This window comes from Globicephala melas, chromosome 15, assembly GCF_963455315.2.
Source record: "Globicephala melas chromosome 15, mGloMel1.2, whole genome shotgun sequence".
Taxonomy (NCBI): domain Eukaryota; kingdom Metazoa; phylum Chordata; class Mammalia; order Artiodactyla; family Delphinidae; genus Globicephala; species Globicephala melas.
This window is the reverse complement of record NC_083328.1, coordinates 23357623-23381437: the sequence shown is the minus strand read 5'-3', so window position 1 is coordinate 23381437 and position 23815 is coordinate 23357623. Positions and strand designations below refer to the sequence as shown.

The following is a 23815-nucleotide window of genomic DNA, read 5'->3' as shown; positions in this document are numbered from 1 at the left end:
TCTATATGTATATTACACTGCAACAAAAAGTCAACTTTAAAAAACAAACGAATGCGACTAATGTCTACAACTGACTTGAAATGCATAGGAAAAAAAATGAATCAAGAGATAAGTAGAGAGATGGAGAGACGTGTGATAAGGCAAGCGGGAAATGTTCACTGCAGAATCTAAGTGGTGGGAATACGGATGTTGACAGAACCATTCTTTCAAAAATTTTTAAAGTTTCTCAATAAAATGTTGGGATTAAAAAAAACCCAAACACACAAACAGCTTAATTGTCCTACTTGTATATTTTATAGCTTTCGCTTGCTTCTTTATACCACAGAAATATCAATTTCCAGGTCTGTGCGCCCATTCAGTTCACAGGCTGGTCACAGGGCTGCTGGATCCTGCAGTAGGTAGGCAACTTGGGGAATCATCAGGGACACAGGAGCGAGCAGGACAAGACTCTCTGGGGAGACGGTGCAGACCTCCCAGTGGGTCCTGCCAGCTTATCCCAATGACCACAATAACCAGACCACACATGGCCAGAAACACTCTCCTGCGTCTGAACCGGGGGGTCTCACACCCTGATGACTTGTCTACTCACAACACCAAACTGAAGGTTCAGGTTGACTGTGGACCACTGACCACAGAGCAAACCCCTGCCTTCAATGCCTTCCTCCTTCCACATGATCTACACCACGGGTCATTGGGGAAACGCAAATTAAAATCACATCCAGTGGTTTCATTAAAAAAAATTACCTACATAGGATAAAATCCATCCATTTTTAAGTATACAAAGTTTTCTCCCTAGTACTTAACATCATTTCTACTCGACATAACTCAGCTGTTTTGTTTACTGCCTGTTCTGTTTACAACATTCAAGCACTCACCCAATGAAACTGGGATTTTTGTCTGATTCTTTCACTGATGTATGTACAGAGCCTGGCTCACAAGAGGTACTCAACGAATATTTGAGTTGAATGAATATATACATTAATATGGAAAAATATCCAAGATATATTATGTGAAAAGGGTAAGTTGCATGAAAGTATATTTATATATTTTGGATGTTAACAACAGAGGCTGGAGATCTATGCATACACACATGTGCACACATGTCACACACACACACACACACACACAGGTGTGTACATTCCTGGAAAGAAGGCTACAATAAGTTGTTAAGAGTAGTTACCTTTAAGTAGGGGGACTTAGGGATTTTTACTTTTTATTCTACTCTCTCCTGTATGTCTGTATCATACACACATATGTATTATACATACATATATGAATATACATTTACATGTACGTATAATAACAACATAAAAAAGCCTCCAGTACTCCTTGTCCCATGTAACCCCTTCACGTCACCACATGCAGGTGACATGCACCCATAAACCACAATGTGGGGTGGAGTAGAGACCTGATTGAAAAATACTCTGCTCATCTTCCCAGGAGGGCTGCCCAGCCCTGTCTCCCGCTGAGCCAGGCCACAGCGCATCTGCCCAGGCCACACTACCTGGGACACGGGGCTTGTTTGCAGAGCAAGATGTTTCTGTCTGGCCCAGTGGTTATGGGCAGAAACAGGGAAGCCGTTTGAAACCGTGCACAGATGAGCACGAATTCAGCCAACAGGCTCTGCCCCGGAACTCTTCACACTTAGGCAGCTAAAGCGAAACTGCTGGGAATGATGAGAGGTTAAAATGCCATAAAGAGGGCTTCCCTGGTGGTGCAGTGGTTGGGAGTCCGCCTGCCGATGCAGGGGACACGGGTTCGTGCCCCGGTCCGGGAAGATCCTGCATGCTGTGGGGCGGCTGGGCCTGTGGGCCATGGCCGCTGGGCCTGCGCGTCCGGAGCCTGTGCTCCACAGCGGGAGAGGCCACGGCAGTGAGAGGCCCGCGTACCACAAAAAAAAAAAAAAAAAAAATGCCATAAAGAGAAGAAACATGCCCCAAACAGGCACATGACATGAGCAGACCGGCTCCGAGCCCACACCAACCTGCCCTTCACAGCTCCTGGCGGAGGCCACCACCTCACCTGCAAACTCCAAGGAGACCAGCAGAGCTGCTACTACGTCTCAGGGGGTCCGAACCTCAGCATCCCTGACGTTCTCCTCTGTCTTGTGCAGTGTAGGATGTTTAGCAGCATCCCTGGCCTCTACCCACGAGACGCCAATAGCTTCCCCCAAGTTGTGACAACCAAAAATACCTCCAGACATTGCCAGATGTCCCCTAGGTGACAAAAATCAGCTCAGCTGAGAACCACCCATCTAACAGCTCTTCTACTTGAGTAAGTGCCCGGAGCTTGCCAGCCAAAACGTATTTGGTGAATATACTGCAAGGACTTCTCTTGTTAGGCTGAATTCCCCAAGCTTGGAATTTGGTGGTGTGGGATCGCCCATTGACACTGATCATGAATTCAGGTAACAGGTGCTCAGAGAGGCAGTGGAGCAAGCTGGTTCAGGGTCCAGGCTGGCTCTTTTGTTTGCCTCTTGGGTGCCTGTGGCAGAGACAATCGTGTGGTCTCCAAAGCCTTTTCTTCCTGGACAAGCAGCTGGACTACATTTCCCTGCCTTCCCTGCAGGGAGTTGTAGCCAAAAGTGTCTGAGTGGAAGCAGAAGTGATATTCATAACTTCCAGGCCTGCCCCATAAAAACTTCCCAGGCAACACACAATCCTCAACTTTCTCTCTCTCTCCCCCATTCACCAGCTGGAGATGAAACCCTCCAAGGCCTGAGAAGATGGCAGAGCCACAAGATGGAAGGGGCCTGGGTCACTGAATCATGGAGTGGAAGGCCACTTGTGAGAAGACCCACAAAGGATCAGTGTGCAAGAAATAAGGGCCACGACTCCCTCTTGCAAGAGCACCAGAATCACAACTAACTGCTGAACAATCATCAACAGGAAGACACTGGAACTCAGCAAAAGAGATACCCCACATCCAAAGACAAAGCAGAAGCCACAATGAGACGGTAGGAGGGGCGCAATCACAATAAAATCAAAACCCATAACTGCTGGGTGGGTGACTCACAAACTGGAGAACGCTTATACCACAGAAGTCCACCCATCAGAGTGAAGGTTCTGAGCCCCATGTCATGCTTCACAACCTGGGGGTCCAGCAATGGGAGGAAGAATTCCTAGAGAATCAGACTTTGAAGGCTAGTGGGAGTTGATTGCAGGACTTCGACAGGACTGGGGGAAACAGAGACTCCACTCTTGGAGGGCACACACAAAGTAGTGTGCACATCAGGACCCAGAGGGAAGGAGCAGTGACCCCATAGGAGACTGAACCAGACCTACCTGCTAGTGTTGGAGGGTCTCCTGCAGAGGCGGGGGGTGGCTGTCGCTCACCGTGGGGACAAGGACACTGGCAGCATAAGTTCTGGAAAGTACTCCTTGGCGTGAGCCCTTCCAGAGTCCGCTATTAGCCCCACCAAAGAGCCAGGTAGGCTCCAGTGCTGGGTCGCCTCAGGCCAAACAACCAAAAGGGAGGAAACCCAGCCCCACCCATCAGCAGACAAATGGATTAAAGTTTTACTGAGCTCTGCCCACCAGAGCAACACCCAGCTCTACCCACCACCAGTCCCTCCCATCAGGAAGCTTGCACAAGCCTCTTAGATAGCATCATCCACCAGAGGGCAGACAGCAGAAGCAAGAAAAACTACAATCCTGCAGCCTGTGGAAGGAAAACCACATTCACAGAAGGACAAAATGAAAAGGCAGAGGACTTTGCACCAGATGAAGGAACAAGATAAAACCCCAGAAAAACAACTAAATGAAGTGGAGATAGGAAACCTTCCAGAAAAAGAATTCAGAATAATGATAGTGAAGATGATCCAGGACCTTGGAAAAAGAATGGAGGCAAAGATCGAGAAGATGCAAGAAATGTTTAACAAAGACCTAGAAGAATTAAAGAACAAACACCTAGAAGAATTAAAGAACAAACACACAGAGATGAACAATACAATAACTGAAATGAAAAATACACCACAAGGAATCAATAGCAGAATAACTGAGGCAGAATAACAGATAAGTGATCTGAAAGACAGAATGGTGGAATTCACTGCCATGGAACAGAATAAAGAAAAAAGAATGAAAAGAAATGAAGACTGCCTACGAGACCTCTGGGACAACATTAAACACAACAACATTCGCATTACAGGGGTCCCAGAAGGAGAAGAGAGAGAGAAAGGACCTGAGGAAATATTTGAAGAGATAATAGTCAAAAACTTCCCTAACATGGGAAAAGAAATAGCCACCCAAGTCCAGGAAGTGCAGAAAGTCCCAGGCAGGATAAACCCAAGGAGAAACACGAGACACATAGTAAATAAATTGACAAATATTAAAGACAGAGAAAAATTACTGAAAGTAACACGGGAAAAACAACAAATTACATACAAGGGAACTCCCATAAGGTTAACAGCTGAATCTCAGCAGAAACTGTACAAGCCAGAAGGAAGTGGCATGATATACTTAAAGTGATGAAAGGGAAGAAACTGCAACCAAGATTACTCTACCTGGCACATATCTCATTCAGATTCGATGGATAAATCAAAAGCTTTACAGACAAGCAAAAGCTAAGAGAATTCAGCACCACCAAACCAGTTTTACAACAAATGCTAAAGGAACTTCTCTAAGTGGGAAACACAAGAGAAGAAAACGACCTACAAAAACAAACCCATAACAATTAAGAAAATGGTAACAGGAACATACATATCAAAAATTACCTTAAATGTGAATGGATTAAATGCTCCAACCAAAAGACACAGGCTCGCTGAATGGATACAAAAACAAGACCCATATATATGCTGTCTACAAGAGATCCACTTCAGATGTAAGGACACATACAGACTGAAAGTGAAGGGATGGAAAAAGATATTCCATGCAAATGGAAATCAAAAGAAAGCTGGAGTAGCAATATTCATATCAGATAAAATAGACTTTAAAGAATGTTACAAGAGACAAGGAAGGACACTACATAATGATCAAGGGATCAATCCAAGAAGAAGATATAACAATTATAAATATATATGCACCCAACACAGGAGCACCTCAGTACATAAGGCAACTGCTAACAACTATAAAAGAGGAAATTGACAGTAACACAGTAATAGTGGGGGACTTTAACACCTTCCACCAATGGACAGATCATCCAGATAGAAAATTAACAAGGAAACACAAGCTTTAAATGACACAGTAGACCAGATAGATTTAACTGATATTTATAGGACATTCCATCCAAAAACTGCAGATTACACTTTCTTCTCAAGTGCACACGGAACATTCTCCAGGATAGATCATATCTTGGGTCACAAATCAAGCCTCAGTAAATTTAATAAAATTGAAATCAGGGACTTCCCTGGTGGCACAGTGGTTAAGAATCCACCTGCCAATGCAGGGGACGTGGGTTTGATCCCTGGTTCAGGAAGATCCCACATGCCACAGAGCAACTAAGCCCGCATGCCACAACTACTGAAGCCTGCCCGCCTAGAGCTAGTGCTGCACCACAAGAGAAGCCACAGCAATGAGAAGCCCGCGCAACACAATGAAGAGCAGCCCCTTCACAACTGGAGAAGGCCCATGCACAGCAACAAAGACCCAACACAGTCAGAAAAAAAAAAAAAAATTACTACCTTAAAAAAATAAATAAATAAATAAAATTGAAGTCATACGAAGCATCTTTTCCAACCATGATGCTATGACATTAGAAATCAATTACAGGGAAAAAAAACCGTAAAAAACACAAACACATGGAGGCTAAACAATACGTTACTAAATAACCAAGAGATCACTGAAGAAATCAAAGAGGAAATCAAAAAATACCTAGAGACAAATTACAATGAGAACATGATGATCCAAAACCTATGGGATGCAGCAAAAGCAGTTCTAAGAGGGAAGTTTATAGCAATACAAGCCTACCTCAAGAAACAAGAAAAATCTCAAATAAACAATCTAACCTTACACCTAAAGGAACTAGAGGAAGAAGAACAAACAAAACCCAAAGTTAGTAGAATGAAAGAAATCATAAAGATCAGAGCAGAAATAAATGAAATAGAAACAAAGAAAACAATAGCAAAGATCAATAAAACTAAACAGTGGTCCTTTGAGAAGATAAACAAAATTGATAAACCTTTAGCCAGACTCACCAAGAAAAAGAGGGAGAGGACTCAAATCAATAAAGTTAGAAATGAAAAAGGAGAAGTTACAACAGACACTGCGGAAATACAAAGCATCATAAGAGCCTACTACAAGCAACTCTATGCCAATAAAATGGACAACCTGGAAGAAAGGGACAAATTCTTAGAAAGGTATAACCTTCCAAGACTGAACCAGGAAGAAATAGAAAATATGAACAGACCAAGTATCACAAGTAATGAAATTGAAACTGTGATTAAAAATCTTCCAACAAACAAAAGTCCAGGACCAGATGGCTTCACAGGTGAATTCCATCAAACGTTTAGAGAAGAGCTAACACCCATCCTTCTCAAACTCTTTCAAAAATCGCAGCCAAAGGAACACTCCCAAACACATTCTATGAGGCCCCCATCACCCTGATACCAAAACCAGACAAAGATGCTACAAAAAAAGAAAATTACAGACCAATATCACTGATGAATATAGATAGAAAATACTAGCAAACAGAATCCAACAACACATTAAAAGGATCATACACCATGACCAAGTGGGATTTATTCCAGGGATGCAAGGATTCTTCAATATATGCAAATCAATCAATGTGATATACCATATTAACAAACTGAAGGAGAAAAACCATATGATCATCTCAATAGATGCAGAAATAGCTTTTGACAAAATTCAACACCCATTTATGATAAAAACGCTCCAGAAAGTGGGCACAGAGGGAACCTACCTCAACATAATAAAGGCCATATACGACAAACCCACAGCAAACATCATTCTCAATGGTGAAAAACTGAAAGCATTTCTTCTAAGATCAGGAACAAGACAAAGATGTCCACTCTCGTCACTATTATTCAACATAGTTTTGGAAGTCCTAGCCATGGCAACCAGAGAAGAAAAAGAAATAAAAGGAAAATTGGAAAAGAAGAAGTAAAACTCTCACTGTTTGCAGATGACATGATACCATACATAGAGAATCCTAAAGATGCCACCAGAAAACTACTAGAACTAATCAATGAATTTGGTAAAGTTGCAGGATACAAAATTAATGCACAGAAATCTCTTGCATTCCTATACACTAACAACAAAAGATCAGAAAGAGAAATTAAGGAAACAATCCCATTCACCATTGCAACAAAAAGAATAAAATACCTAGGAATAAACCTACCTAAGGAGGTAAAAGACCTGTACTCAGAAAACTATAAGACACTGATGAAAGAAATCAGAGATGACACAAACAGATGGAGAGATATACCATGTTCTTGGATTGGAAGAATCAAGATTGTGAAAATGACTATACTACCCAAAGGAATCTATAGATTCAATGTGATCCCTATCAAATTACCAGTGGCATTTTTTACAGAACTAGAACAAAAAATCTTAAAATTTGTATGGAGACACAAAAGACCCCAAATAGCCAAAGCAATCTTGAGGGAAAAAAATGGAGCTGGAGGAATCAGACTCCCTGAGTTCAGACTATACTACAAAGCTACAGTAATCAAGACAATATGGTACTGGCACAAAAACAGAAATATAGATCAATGGAACAGGATAGAAAGCCCAGAGATAAACCCACACACATATGGTCACCTTATCTTTGATAAAAGAGGCAAGAATATATAATGGAGAAAAGACAGCCTCTTCAATAAGTGGTGCTGGGAAAATTGGACAGCTACATGTAAAAGAATGAAATTAGAACACTCCCTAACACCATACACAAAAATAAACCCAAAACGATTAAAGACCTAAATGTAAGGCCAGACAATATAAAACTCTTAGAGGAAAACATAGGCAGAACACTCTATGACATACATCACACCAAGATCCTTTTTGACCCACCTCCTAGAGAAATGGAAATAAAAACAAAAATAAACAAATGGGACCTAATGAAACTTAAAAGCTTTTGCACAGCAAAGGAAACCGTAAACAAGATGAAAAGACAACCCTCAGAATGGGAGAAAATATTTACAAAAGAAGCAACTGACAAAGGATTAATCTCCAAAATATACAGGTAGCTCATGCAGCTCAATATCAAAAAAACAAACAACCCAATCCAAAAATGGGCAGAAAATCTAAATAGACATTTCTCCAAAGAAGACATACAGATGGCCAACAAACACATGAAATGATGTTCAACATCACTAATCATTAGAGAAATGCAAATCAAGACTACAATGAGGTATCACCTCACACCAGTTAGAATGGGCATCATCAGAAAATCTACAAACAACAAATGCTGGAGAAGTTGTGGAGAAAAGGGAACCCTCTTGCACTGTTGGTGAGAATGTAAATTGATACAGCCACTATGGAGAACAGTATGGAGGTTCCTTAAAAAACTAAAAATAGAATTACCATATGACGCAGCAATCCCACTACTGGGCATATACCCTGAGAAAACCAAAATTCAAAAAGAGTCATGTACCAAAATGTTCATTGCAGCTCTATTTACAATAGCCCGGAGATGGAAACAACCTAAGTGCCCATCATTGGATGAATGGATAAAGAAGATGTAGCACATATATACAATGGAATATTACTCAGCCATAAAAAGGAATGAAATTGGGTCATTTGTAGAGATGTGGATGGCCAGAGAGACTGTCATACAGAGTGAAGTAAGTCAGAAAGAGAAAAACAAATATCGTATATTAACACATATATGTGGAACCTAGAAAAATGGTATAGATGAACAGGTTTGCAGGGCAGAAATAGAGACACAGATGTAGAGAACAAACGTATGGCCACCAAGGGGGGAAAGCGGGGTGATGGTGGTGGTGGTGGGATGAATTGGGAGATTGGGATTGACATGTATACACTAATATGTATAAAATGGATAACTAATAAGAACCTGCTGTATAAAAAACTAAAATAAAATTCAAAAATTCAAAAAAAAAAAAAAAGAAAGAAGGGCCACAAAACCTCAGCATTTGATCTATTACAGCTGCTCGTCTTACCTTAACTAATACAGTGCCTTTTGAGGTCACTTGAGCTCTCTGAGTTTCCTCCTCTGTAAAATGGGAATAACACTAGTACGTTCCTCACTTGGTGGTTGTGAGGATCAATTGAGAGAGTGCTTGGGACAGTGCCTGGAACACACTGAGCCTTGATAAAGGCTGGCTATTATGATTAGTGGGGAGAAGAGTTACAACTGAATTCCTGCCCCTCCCATTATCTCTTCTGTGAATTCTTCCAAGTCACACTCAGTAACCTGGAGAAGAATGATTTGCTGCCGTCCTGAAATGCCTTAGGGACACACTGGGATTGTAGGGATACTTCTTGTAATGAGGCTGGGGACCCTCATTTTATCACGCGGTTGTCCAGGCATCTCTTAAGTATCCTGGCCTCTCCGTACCGAAGAGGCCACTGAGAAGCCAACGTGACCCTGCACAAGGATGGAAGAGGACCCCACCCACGAACCATCCACAGGCTGCCTCTCCTCTGCTTCTGCAGCCCCGATGAAATGAAGTAGAATAAAATCTGGGAAGTTTGGCACCAAGCCAGGGGATACCCTTCCGGATGCTGTAACTCAGGATCCTAAGGGGAGTGGCTGAGAGTTAAGCCCCCAAAGACCCTCCCTTCCCGGGCACCAGCTCCAAGAGACAGAGGGAAGGATGAGCCCTTCCGCCCACTCTGCTTATTCTTCACCCACTTGTATGCTTTGCTGTCGTTTTTTTTTTCTGGTAAATTATGCCCTTGCCTAAGGCCATCTCTAGAAATAATTACCATAGGTCAACTACATTCTGTCCTGATTTAATGCAGGGGGCGGGGGTCCGGCAGACACCCAGCGAAGCAGTTTTCATGTCAACTTACAAATGGGGAAAGAGAAAATTACACCCACTGAGCATCTGCTGTGTGCTAAGGGCCCTGCACTCACGTCAGCTCACCCATCCTTCGTGAAGGCAGAGCCACATCTGCCTTCCTCATTTCCGTTTCTCCGGTGCCAAACAGTCCTAGGCACACGGGAGGTTATCACCTAAGCTCCTGACCATGGCCCCTACTTATCACTCTGACCTCACTGCATAAGTCACTCCCCTCATTAACCAGGCTCTCGCCACTGAACCATCTTTCTTTTCTTTGAAAAAAACAAGCTCATTCTTATCTCAGGGCCTTTGCATTTGCCATTTCCTCTGCCCAGAATGTCCCTCTCTCCCATCTTTGCAGGGCTGCTCCTTTCTCAGCTTATGTTACCCAGTTTAAAGTAATGCTCCAGGCCCTCTCTGTTGCCTTACTTTACTCATCTTTAGGTGTTCATTTATTTCTTGTTTGTCTCACCCCAACTAGAATGCCAGCATCGTGAAAGGATGGATTACTTCTGTCTTTCTGCTATCTCTCCAGCAACGAAGCACAGCACCTCAACATAGTAGAGGCTTGATAAATATTTGAGGCTGTTAAAACCCAGCGATTGAGAGCCCAGATTCTGGATCGACATGACCCGAGTCGGAATCCGGGTTCCAGGATCTTGAACCAGATGTTCATCCTATTGCTGCCTCAGTTTCTTCATTCCTCACTAAAATGATGACGATGCCCATGTCACAGTGTTTCTATGAGGATTAAATAAGTTAATTCACATGAAAACAGTTGGAGTAGTTCCTGGCATGTAGGAGACGCTGTATATCTATTTGCTATTATTATTGCTAAAAACTGAATGAACAGGGTCAGGGAGGGGAGGGGGGAGAGGAAGAAAGAAGTCAAAAGGTACAGACTTCCAATTATAAGATACAGAAGTACTAGGGATACAATGTACAACATGATGACTACAGTTAACATAGTACGATACGCAGGGAAGTTGTTAAGAGAGTAGACCCTAAGAGTTCTCACCACAAGGGGAAATGTTTTTTCTTTTCTTTTTATTGTATCTATATGAGATGATGGATGTTAATTAAACCTACTGTGGTGATCATTTCACAATATATGTAAATTAAACCATCATGCTATATGTCTTAAACACATACACTGATATAGGTCAATTATTTCTCAATAAAACTGGGAAAAAAAGAAATCTAAAATAAGAAACCAGGGGAAAAAAACTGAACAACCCCAAGGTAGATTCTAGGTGCATCTGAAGGATGGAGAATGGAGGCTCAAAGATGTTAAAAGGTCCTTCACGACGTGATACAGCAACGAAGCTCTGGAATCTGGTTTTCTGATTTCTAAGCCACATCTGTTTCCATGACGGTGAAAGCTCTCCTTGAAATATAGAGAGACAGGTAACACTACAGCTTGTTCCCTGCAGGCCCCGGCATTCTAAAGGTTAAGCCTTCTCCAGCTGACTGGCGGCTCTGGGTTGGTGAAGTCAGGGCAAAGCAATGGACAGAAGGGAGATCTGGAAAGGATACTTTCGATTTCTGATTTTACTTCACGCACAAGCCTTCACCTCAACCGCCCCCGGGTGCTGGCCTTGGCTGCTGGGCCTGACTGCTTGCAGCCAGCACTGAGGCACGGGTGAGGCTGGACCTGGCCTCCACTGGCGCCCCCTTCTCACTCCATATAGCTCAGGCCCTGCAGGCACACATATGGCTGGATAAATTCCCAGCCCCCTGATGGTCTCCCCCATGGGGACTTGCCTGGAACGAGGCTTCATCAAAAGGCACCAAAATCATTAAAAAAAACCATGCAAATGGAATAAAAATCCCCAGGAACCCTGGCAGCTGGCCTGGTCTTCAAAGGCTGCCACTGGAACCCACAATGAAGGTTTAAGATCCAGCCAGGTTTTACCACCTGGGTGGACTCCGGCAGCCTCAAGGAGCCTCTGGAGAAGAGGCTAAAGTGCAGGTGCCACTGCGGGCTCTGTGCTCTGCCAGGGGAGCCCCAGGGTGACGGGTCTCAGCTTCCCTCTCCTGATGACTTGGCTGGAGTTCCGCGTCTGCGCACATCCAAGGTCAAAGCCATGATCTGCAGAGCCCTCACCAAGCACTGTGCTAAGCATGTTACATACAGGATTTCCTTTTGTCCCTGCAACACTCCACTCTGTGAGGTGGCAACTGAGATGTACAGGTAAGGAAATCGTGGTTCAGACTGAAGTAACTTGCTGAGATAGAGGATGGTCCTTTACATCTAATTCACCAGCACGTTCTGTTGACTCTGCCTGTGTAGTTACATCCTACCACGTTACTTCTCTGAAACCCTTCTGCCACCTCCCTGGTCCAAGCCACCATCACCTCTCCCCTGGACCAGCACCACAGCCTCGCACATGGTGGGGAGCAGCCTCGCTCCCCCCTCCTGCTCTCCTTCAACCCAGCTCAACAGCTGGAATGACACTTTAAAACGTTATCCAAATCCTATCAGTTCCCGGTCAAAACCCCTCCAAATGTGTCTCGAAGCACTTAGAAAACAATTACAAGCTTCTTGGCCTACAGGCTCTACTTGATCTGTCCTCTGCTAATTCTCCAAACTCATATTGGCTTCCTTGCTCTAGATGTATTGGGGTAACACGGGAGAACAGAGGAAAGGTCTTCTTGCTATTCAAACTGTGGGCCTCACACCAGCACTGGGGTCATCCAGCGCTTATTAGAAATACAGATGCTCAGGTCCCATCTCAGACTTACTGATTCAGAACCTGCATTTTAACAAGATCCCCAGGTGATTCATACACACCTAAGTGTGCGATGAACAGTCAGGAAGGCTTTGGAATCAAACAGATTGAGTGGGAAGCTCAGCTCAACCACTCACCAGCTGGGTGACTTGGCACAAGTGACTAGTTACTTGCTGTGCAGTGAAGAATTCACCTACCTAAAGCGAGGGGTGGTCAATGCCCTTGGCTCCTGGGAGGTGATCTCCAGGCCCCTGGAATGTCCTGCTGAGTGCCTTTGTGTGTCTCAGGGCTCTGGCCATGGGACTAACAACGTGATTTATGATGGGAGCTTTTGGCCTCGCAGTTCAGTTCAGACCCCTGGAGAAAGTGATGACTAAGACACGAGCTGGACCTCCGGGAGGCGCTAGAGACGGAAGGTCAGCCACCAGACAGCGTGTGATCAAGCCCCAGTCAGAAGGCTGGACATCAAAGGCTCGGTAAGCCTCCCTGGTTGGCAATACTCTGTGCACACTGTCACCCTTAGTGACCAGGAGGAGGTACCGCTCGCTGCCCATGACTCCACAGGGAGAAGATGACGGGATCCCCTGGACTCTGCCCCGTGCGTCTCTTTCCTGGGCTGATTTTAATTTGTACCCTTTCGCAATCATAAAACTGTAGTCATAAGTAGTGCTTTCCTGAGTTCTGTGTGTCATTCTGGTAAATTATTAAACCTGAGGGTGGTCACAGGGACTGCGAACTTGTAGCCAACTGGCATGAAGTGAGGGTGGTCCTGGGGACCCCTGAGCTGGGGACCACTGAGCCTGAAGCGAGGACAGTCTTGTGGGGATGTTCTCTCAGGCTCTGCAGTTGACTCAATTCATTGCACTTCCCTTCTCTGAGCTTCAGTTTCCCCAACTGAAAGATGGCCATCAAAGAGATCACACCTTATATGGTTGTTGAAAGATTCAATGAGATACTGAGTACATAGGAGCCTCACGATAACTACAAGTATCAGTATTACTGTTCCCATTGTTCAGACAAGGAAACTGAGGCTCAGAGACGTAAAGCAACTTGCCCACAATCACACAGAGTGTGAAGCCAGGTCTGGCTGACTTTGTCCACAATGCAATACTGTCTACTCATGACTTGCTGATGTGTTCTGGGAAGGGAAGGACAGTAGTGGTCCTGCTGAGCTGGGGTCATCCACCCTCATCCCAATGCTCCCCACTGTTTCTCTTCTCTCCTTCTGGGATTCATGTGACATAAATATTAGACTTCTTAATATTTCTCCATAGGTCTTTTTTCCCCTTCTTTTCATCTTCCCCCACCCCCAGAGAATATTTTTTATTCTCTGTTGTTCAGATTGCCTAATTTCGCTTGATCTCTCTTCAAGTTCACCAACTCTTCCCTCTGTTTCCTCCAGTCTGCTATTGAGTCCATCCAGTGAATATTTCATTTCAGTGACTGTACTTTTCAGTTCTAAAATTTCCATTTGGGTTTTTTCTTTTATATCTTCTATTTCTATATCTGTTCATCTGCTGTCTTTTCTATCTTATCGTTCTTTTTAAGAGGGTTCACTCTTACTTCCCGAAGCATGGTTGTAACAGCTGCTTTAATGTCTTTGTCTGATAATTCCAATACCTGGGTCATCTTGTGGTTGGTGTCTGCTGATTATATTTACTCTAGGAACTTGCCAGATTTTCTGGTTCTTCATAAACCAGGTAATCTGTATCCTGGACATTTCGATCTTGTATTATGAGAGTCTAGGTCTTGTCGAAATCCTACTGAATATGTTGATTTTTTTAGCTGTAGCAGGCAACTGATCAAAGATTAGGTTCAGACTGCAAGTTCTAACCTGCCTTCATGTGCTGTCATTCCGATGCCAGTTCAGTTTGCAAAGCCTTTGCAGTGCTATCCCTATGTGTGCCTCACGTGTGTCCCCCAGGGGTCTACCCTGTGATTCAGTTCTCAAAGTCTCTGATACACTGTGTAGGGCCATCTCCACTCACGCGCAGCTTGGGATGAGCTCAGGAGTTTATACATAAGCTTATGGGATCCCTCCTGGAGCGCCTCCTCTCTGCAATCTTTCTCATTCTGGCTTCCAGGGGCCCACTTTCAAGGCCCTCTGGCTAGAAAGTGGAGGCTTTAGTCTTCCCACTCTGCCGCTCACTGCCCGTGACTGGGTCTGGAGCCAAGTGCCTACTGCCAGCCCCGCACACACTGCCAAACCCAGGGCACTAAAGGCAGCACAAGCTGGCCTGGTCCTGTGGCTGAGTCCACACAGCTTCAGTGTCCATCCCTGGCTCCTGGATGCTGTACCAGCTGGCAGCTCTGGGGTGACGGTGATTAGGTGAGGGAGACAACCACAGGCAGCTGGGCTGAGCCAGTAACCTCAGAAGTGCCAGTGTTTCAACTCACACACACTGCGATTATTAAAACAGTAGGTATGGATTTCTAAGGGGTCACTTCTGGGATGGACAGGTCCACATGATGATCTGCCTTTAATTCCCATAATAGGAATGATTTGCTAGATTTTACACAAGAGAAAGTTGGGACTCAGAGAGGTGGAGTCATTTGCTTGAAGTCACACAGCTGGTTAACAGTGAGGCCAAGATGCAAACCCAAGTCTGTGTAATTCCAGTGTCCACTCCTCTATGGCAGCGTCCATTAATCTCACCATCATCATCAATCTGGTATCTCTCTCTTTTTTTTATAGATTTATTGATTGGCTGCATTAGTTCTTCTGTTGCTGCGCACGGGCTTTCTCTAGCTGCCGCGAGCGGGGGTCACTCTTCGCTGCGGCGCGAGGGTCTCCCATTGCGCTGGCTTCTCTTGTTGCTGAGCACGGGCTCTAGGCGCGAGGGCTTCAGTAGCTGTGGCTTGAAGACTCTAGAGCGCAGGCTCAGTAGTTGTGGCGCACGGGCCTAGCTGCTCCACAGCAATGTGGGATCCTCCCGGACCAGGGCTCGAACCTGTGTCCCCTGCATGGGCAGGCGGATTCTTAACCACTGCGCCACCAGGGAAACCCAATCTGGTATTTCTTGAGCACTAACTATGTACAAGGCACTGCCTAAAGCTCTTTTTTTTTTCTTTGCAGTACGCAGGCCTCTCACTGCTGTGGCCTCTCCCGCTGCTGAGCACAGGCTCCGGACGCCCAGGCTCAGCGGCCATGGCTCACGGGCCCAGCCGCTCCGTGGCATGTGGGATCTTCCCGGACCGGGGCATGAACCTGTGTCCCCTGCATCGGCAGGCGGACTCTCAACCACTGCGCCACCAGGGAAGCCCCTAAAGGTCTTTATATGAATTGTTGAGACTGGAATGTTATAACAGGGGAGGAAACTGAGGCTCAGAAGAGGGATACCAATTACCCAAGGTCACAGGCACTTGCTGAGTGGTAAAGGTGACATCTGAACCAAATTGCATCTCACTTCCATCCATACTCTGAGTGGCCATGCGACCATCTCTCCAGGAGGCAGAGCTAGGCCTGGTACCGAGTGAGCAGGGCTGGGAGAAGTCAGAGCCTGCGGAGGCTGCAGAAAGGGGGCAGGGCATAGGTGGGCCGAGGCCAGATGCTGGGGAACATCTGTGTCCCAGAACAAACCCACAGCATCTTGATCTCAACGGCGTTTCTGGCTCTCACAGAATGGCTATGCCCCTCTCAGACTGGCTTGCCCTTCTCTCCTCGGCTAGAAACCCACTGCTCCACTTCTCAAACCCTGACACTTTTCCAGCATGTCCTCTGTTGCCCATTCAACCCTGAGGTCTTTCCAGGTAAGAGGGCGGCACGCTGTGCTCCAGACCTCCCCTCTCATTCTCCTCCACGCCTCCCACCTGTCTCATCTCACCAGCAGATACAATTAACCAATTTGATGCTACAGCTGCAGAAAGCCAAGCAATTATGGAAAACAGACCAGGTGCCTTGGAACTCGCTCTCACAGGGGGCCCTGGGAAGCCTCCAAGCAGACAGTGGGGTCGGGAGGGAGGAAGAACAGGACGGGCAAACGCTTGCCAACCCAGGCTGTGCAAGAGATCCACCTGGGAAGCTTTGATAAACACACACACACACACATCCACACACACCCCAGATACAAATGCCCTGGCCGATTCGGCTGCTCGGGGCCAGGGCCTGGGCATCAGGGTCTTTTTAAGTCCCCACGTAATAACGAATGTACAGATGGGGTTAAGAAATCTAATGATGTGCAGAGGTGAGGATCACAGCTGGAGAGTCTGATTCTTTCTAACACAGGCAGAAAGACTGTCACTCACCCTGAAGCACTTTCTGGGTCTCTCCATATCTGCTCCCCAAAGCATGGTCTGCAGACCTGTGGCATCGGCACACCTGGCTGCTGTTAGAAATGCAGAATCCCAGGCCCCGCCCCAGACGGAGTCAGAATCTGCATTTTAACAATTCCCTGGGGAACGCCTTTGCATGTGAAAGTCTGAGGTGCCAAGTTCTCTAGTCCTGGCTAGAGACACTAAGCGTTGGCAAAAAGCTAGGAGCGTCATTCATTGCCTGGCTTCCCTTCCCCGGTGTTCTGCAGCCGCCCGGCACTGGTTATCACTGACAGGCCCCCTTCGAAGCCTATGCCCAGGCCAATTCCTACAGCAGCTGCCTTGAGAAATTCTAACAGGACGGGAGGGCAGCAGGGCATGGGTTAGCGCCCGTTAGCACCAGGCTGAAATGTCTCCTCCAGCCCTGCCTGATCTCCTCTCCCTCCCTACACCCTTCAGCTCCCAGCTCACACGTCACCTCCTCTCACTCCCCAGACTGGCTCGGGCACTTCTACAATAGGCCCTGCTTCTCTGCTTCATAACCCCTAGGCCAACTCACAATTACATCGCTTTGCTGTGGCATTGGATTGATGTCTCCCTCCAGAGGGAAGCTCCATGAGAACATGTGTCAGGAACGTCTGGTTGTCCTACTGAATAAGGAGCAACCAGCACAGTGCGAGGCACATAGTAGGTGCTCAAAAAAAATTCATTTGGTGGGGACGGATGCCTGGTTAGCTCCTGTCTTGGGCAGCTGGACCCTGCCCGCCCCCAGCTCTGCCGTCAGAGGCCGCCTGTAGGCAGCGGGTCCCCACTCCTGCTGCCCCCAGGCATTGGGAATCTTTTCTAAGCTAAGTGCCTCCTGACTAAGGTCACCAGATGAGTAAGAGCTTTGAATGCTTTTCAGAAGGCCAGGAAGCCCAGGGTACTTAGGGGAAACAGACAGAGGCATAGGGCCAGAGGAGCATGACATAAACTTTAGTTCCTTCTAACCTAGCGATCTCCCCCAAACTTCACCTCCAAGCCGACAGAGGGTCTTCCTCTGACACTCAGAAGGAGAGGGACAGGAAGATGAGACAATACCCCACCCAGGTAAGTCTGTAAAATAAGTCCTTTCCTTTTTGGACTTTCCACAGAATCTCAGACTCTAAATTGACAAAGTGGGTAGAACATATTATTTATTTATGTATAATTACCTGTCTTCTTTCAGAAGCTTTAAGATGGCATCTGGCTGCATAAATCTGGTGTCTATCAAGTAGCAATAATAGTAGCTAATACTGAAGGAGCACTTTCTCTGAGCCAAGCACCATTCTAAGCCTTCACATATATTAACTCATTTCGGGCTTGACAACATCTACTGAAGTAAGGGCCACTGTCCCCATTTTACAGATGAGGAAGCTGAGGCAAAGAGAGGCCAAGGAAAGTGCCAAGATCACGGACTCAACCTTGGGCATCTGGCTCAAGGGTTTGGCCCCTAACCACTGCATTTACCCCCTCAGGGAGGACAGTCTGCAAGGGTCTGGCCTCAGCATCCAGGAACTATGCTGAACCACTGGGGTTCTGCGGAGCTCAAGCTACATTTCTTGTTTCTCTCCTTTTTTTAAATTGTGGTAAAATACATGTAACATAAAATTTACCATTTTAACCATTGTAAGGTATACGGTGGCGTTAAGACAATTTGCATTGTGCAGCCACCCATCACCACCATCCATCTCCAGAATCTTTTCATCCTCTCGAACTAAAACTCTGTACCCACTAAATACTAACTCCCCATTCTCCCCTCCCCTCTGCCCCTGGTAACTCTATTCTACTTTCTGTCCCTATCAATTTGATTACTCTAAGTACGTCATATAAAGGGAATGACACACTATTTGTCCTTTTATATCTTGCTTATTACTTAGCATAATGTCCTCTAGTTCATCCACGTAGGAGCAGGCGTCAGTTTCCTTCCTTTGAAGGCTGAATAACATGCCACTGTATAGACACACCACATTCGTTTACCCATTTATGCATCCATCAGTGCACACTTGGGTTGCCTGCTCCCATCCCCACTCTTTTTAGCTGTTGTGAGTAAGGCTGCTTTGAACACGAGTGTACAAATATGTCTGAGTTCTGCTTTCAATTCTTTTGGGCACATGCCCAGAAGTAGAACTGCTGGATCATATGGCAATTCTATTTTTAATGTTTCGAAGAGCTGTGATCAAGCTACGTTTCCTTTTTTCTTTCTTTTCTTTTTTCCTTCTACTTCCAATAACAGCCCAATAAGCCCAGTGACTCCACTTGACTACCTGGAAGGCCTCTGGACCTCAGGCTGCTGTCTCAGGAGTCAAAAAGCCATTTTTCCCCTCTTTTCTTTTAAACGTAAGCTGCAGAAATCACCTGATTGCAACCTGCAGAAGAACCCTCAACCCACACAGGAAAGGAACTGTTCAGAAAGCCCAGCCCACCAGCTAATTACAGGCTTTTACCAGGATTCTCCACAAATGCTTCAACTGCAGATCAACCTTCCTTTTGTTAGGTGTTTGGAAACATGCTAATGGACTGGCTTTCAGATGCTTAGCCTAGAGGTGACAGCTCTTTCCCCCAGTGGATAAATAAAGCAAGTTAGAACCTTATGCATTTGAATTCAGGAGAATCACAGCTTTGCCTAGATAGATACCAGCTTAATCTACATTTCTTTATTATTCCAGCCAGTGGCCTTTATGTAAAATGCCACCCCAGCTGGGATTTCCACTCAAAGCTGTGGCTCGGAAGGCTGACTGAGCATTAGAAATATCTGGGGGGCTTTAAAAATATAGATATTTATAGAGAGCCCAGGACCCCAGCTTAGCCCGGCTGAATCAGAGTCTCTGAGGTGGCATCTGGCCACTGGTAGCAGTTTAAAGCTCCCAGCTGATTCTAAAGTACAGCCAGGCTTGAGAATTCCTTGCTTAAGGGGGCACAGAGGCCTGCAATCCTTCCTGCTCTACAAAGAATATTTTCAATGGGCTTTTAACCTGAGGAGAGAAACCCGAGCTAGGGGCCTGAAACGCCAACCTTTAAAGGAGAGAAGCAGGTCTTCCACAAATGGAGAGCACAGGCCTTGCTGATGGCCGCAGCTGACAACTGCCCCCTAAAGTTGGGGGAGGGGGGATGTCAAATGAGAGATGTACGTTGGGGAGGCGGGGCTGGGAGCGCCACTCCGGTTTGAGGCTTCTGCCATATTGGCCTCACATATGGGATTCAGGGGGTTCAAAACACCTCTGAACTGTGTGCAAAATTTTCTGTCCTATTGTGTATTTTTCTGGGGAGGGTACTCCAGAGTTCCTATCACATGCTCTGAAGCTCTGTCATACACTCCTACCCCTGCCCCCAGAATGAGGAACCTTGGCGTTTTATCACAGTATACCATGTGATGGTATATAATGCAGTTATTAAAAACAAAGAGTTAGATCCATTCATACTTGCATTGACCTGGAGGGACTGAACATGTTCATTGTTAATGAAACAGAAGCAAGTTTCAGAGTGCCGTTCACAGAATGGTCCAGAAACCTCCACAAGAGCAGGGACTGCTTAATACACAGTTCTGGATTAATGAATAACTTTTTCAAAGAACTGACTCTTCCATATGTGGATGACGTTTGTGTGAACAAGGGGAAAAGTGTGGAGTGAGACACACCGGGACGTTAAAGGTGGCGAGTTCAGGGAGAAGGGCCTGGAAGGAGGGTGAAGAAGAGAGTAAAATTTCCTTTTCCTAATAGTTAACAGTTAGCTGAGGGCTTGCTTTGTGCCTGGCACAGTGCTCAGCATTGATTATGAATGGATCTCATTTAATCTACATAACAGTCCTTTGAGGTCTCCTTGTATGGTTATCCCTGTTTTACAGATGAGAAAACCAAAGCACGCAGCTCTTGCCCAAGGCCAAAGTCAGCACCCAGGCTATGCAATGAACCCCTCTGTTCTTCTGATTCTCCGTCCATACACATCCTTCGGTTGGATCACTCACAAGCATGTGCTACTTTTGTCATAAAATTTTAAGTAAAATACAAAAGTGTCAGGACTTTCCACGCAGGCTCTCCCAATGCAACCCGCCCCCTGCCCGAACCCCTTCCTGATCTAAAGGTGCAACGTTAAGTCCTTTATTCGCAGGAGGGATGTAGGAATCGATATTCCATACTTGGATCCAGTCTTGGTTCAATATGGTTCCCACTGCCTGCTGGCTACTTTTAAGGAGTCAGTGGAATCACTGTCTTGTCTTGACCTGAAACCTTCCAGGGAGTGGGGTCCTTGTCTGTTGGTAACTCAATCTGGACAGAAGCCATCACAGGCTCTATCAGAAATCATTACATCTGCTAGGGCAGGTGGCCCTGATTAGATGCAGACTCTCTGGGTGACAGGTCTTGAGAAAGCCCAGAACCAGTCTGCCTCGGAGGGGTCTTGGAGCACGGAACATTAGCAACCTTGGGGATGAGAAGCGATGAGCTTGTGCAGCGGAAGGATTGCATGCAAGGATTTTTCAGCCATGGCCTGCTTTCTTGGGACACCTGCGCCAAGGATTCTAGACTGGATCTAAACAGATGAAGGTTTCCACTCTGGAGCAGGACTCCTCAAAGTATGATGTCAGATCCCTAATGCCAGCACTACTTGGGTGTTTGAGGAAATGCAGATCCCTTGATTTTAGGAGCTAGCAAGACCAGAGCTTGAAGCCTGACTCTTACCAGCTTGAGACCCTGGGTGGACTGCTTATGTCTTAGGCCTCAGGCCCCTGCCCTGTAAATGGACGAGGATGATGTTGACTTGACAGGGTGCACTACGATGAATATTAGCAACCACACAGGGGACGTCTATGAAAAGGACACGGGAAATAATAACCATTACTTCTACTAATTACCGTGTGCCGGGTGGGGGGGGGCAGCTTCTAAAATGGCTCCAATGATCCCTGCCTTCCAGTATCCACACCCTTGTATCCTCCCCTCCCCTTGAATGTGAGCTGGACCTAGCGAATTGCTCACACCCTTGTATCCTCCCCTCCCCTTGAATGTGAGCTGGACCTAGCGAGTTGCTCACACCCTTGTATCATCCCCTCCCTTTGAATGTGAGCTGGACCTAGCGAGTTGCTTCTAATGAGTGGAATATGGCAAAAGTGATAGGACGTCACTTCCAAGACTGGGTTACATAAAGACTTGAGCTTCCGTCTTGCTTACCCTCTCTTACTCCCTCACTTGCCCACTCTAATGGAAGCCATCTGCCATGTTGTGCACTGCCCTTTGAAGCAGCCCATGTGGGCAAGGTCACTGGATAACACCCAGGAAGGAACTGAGGTCTCAAGCCAACATTTTGCAAGGAACGATTCCTGCCAACAACTATGTGAGAGATCTTGAAAACAGATCCCCACCCTACCTCCAGTTGAGACTTCAGATGAGACTGCAGCCCTCACCAATACCTTAATTGCAGCCTTGCCAGAGAACCTCAGCCAGAAGCACCCAGTGAATCTATGACTGGATTCTTGACCTACAGGAACTATGAGATAATAAGTGTTGATTATTTTAAGCCACTAAAGTTTGGGGTGATAACTAATACACTCTGGAAACAGTAGATTAAATTACACGCTGGAAACAATAGATTCAGCCAGAGTGTGGCACCTGAAGCCTCTACTTAAATACCATGTCCTCTGGGAAGCCTTTCAAAATCCTCCTCTCGGAGTCAGGTGATCCTATTTTCTCATGTTTCCCTATTAGACCATAAGCCACTTGAATCATCATATTGTCAAAGCTAACACAGCACTTACTATTATCTCAAAGACACAATTTACTTAATCTTCACGACAAACCTATGAAGCAAGTACTATTATTGCTCACGTTTTATAGATGGAAGAAACTGAGGCTCAGAGAGGCTAAGTCAGCGGTCCCCAACTTTTTTGGCACCAGGGACCGGTTTCATGGAAGACAATTTTTCCACAGACGGAGGTTGGGGGTGGAACGGTTGTTCAGGCGATAATACGAGCGATGGGGGCGATGGTTCAGGCAGTAATGTGAGTAACGGGGTGCAGCAGATGACGCTTCGCTTGCTCCCCCGCCGCTCACCTCCAGCTGTGCAGCCTGGTTCCTAACAGGCCGCAGACCAGTACCAGTCCGCAAACTGGGGGTTGGAAGCCCCTGGGCTAAGTAACTTGCCCAAGACTTTAGTAATTATGTGGAAGGGCCAGGAAATCTGGCTCCAAAATTTACATTTGTAACAATTATACTTTGTGGTTCTATGAATCTTTTCCAAGTCCACAAATGGTGAGTTCAAACCCAGGTAGCTGAATACCAGATGCGAAGTTCTTAAACATCACCCTCTCTAGATCACCTTCTATCCCTAGGACAATACACTGAATATGCCTCACCTGCAGTTCATCAATGTCTGGAACACTACCTACCTGTAAACACTAGGCTAGCATTTTCCAGTTCTTCTTGGGGAACTTTGAAGCTGAAGGATTCATTGTAGAAAGGATCAATTGTGCCTCTTAAGAAGGATGTCTTCTTTGTTTTCACAAGCTTGAGTCCATGTACCAGCTGGATTTTCACAAAGGGATCTGAGAATTGGATGCAGAATCATAGCGTTGGAGATCAGGAAACCCAATCCATCCATCCATCCATCTATCCATGCATCCATCCATCCATCTATCCATCCATCCACCCATCCACCTATCCATCCATCCACCCATCCACCTATCCATCCATCCATCCATCCATCTATCCATCCAGCCATCCATCCATCTATCCATCCAGCCATCCATCCACCTATCCATCCATCCAACCATCCACCCATCTATCCATCCAGCCATCCATCCACCTATCCATCCATCCATCCATCCACCTATCCATCCATCCACCCATCCACCTATCCATCCATCCACCCATCCAGCTATCCATCCATCCATCCATCTATCCAT

At 45.9% G+C, this 23815-nt stretch overlaps 1 protein-coding gene across 3 annotated transcripts in view; it reads right to left on the bottom strand.

Annotated features, from left to right (window-relative positions):
* SYT17 (synaptotagmin 17) overlaps positions 1-23815 on the bottom strand; it is a 104105-nt gene that overhangs the window by 31511 nt on the left and 48779 nt on the right. For all 3 annotated transcript variants that reach the window (XM_030847152.2, XM_060285378.1, XM_030847151.2), the window contains exon 7: positions 23300-23455. In XM_030847152.2, coding sequence (XP_030703012.1) covers positions 23300-23455 — 156 coding nt within the window. The remainder of the gene's footprint in view (positions 1-23299; positions 23456-23815) is intronic.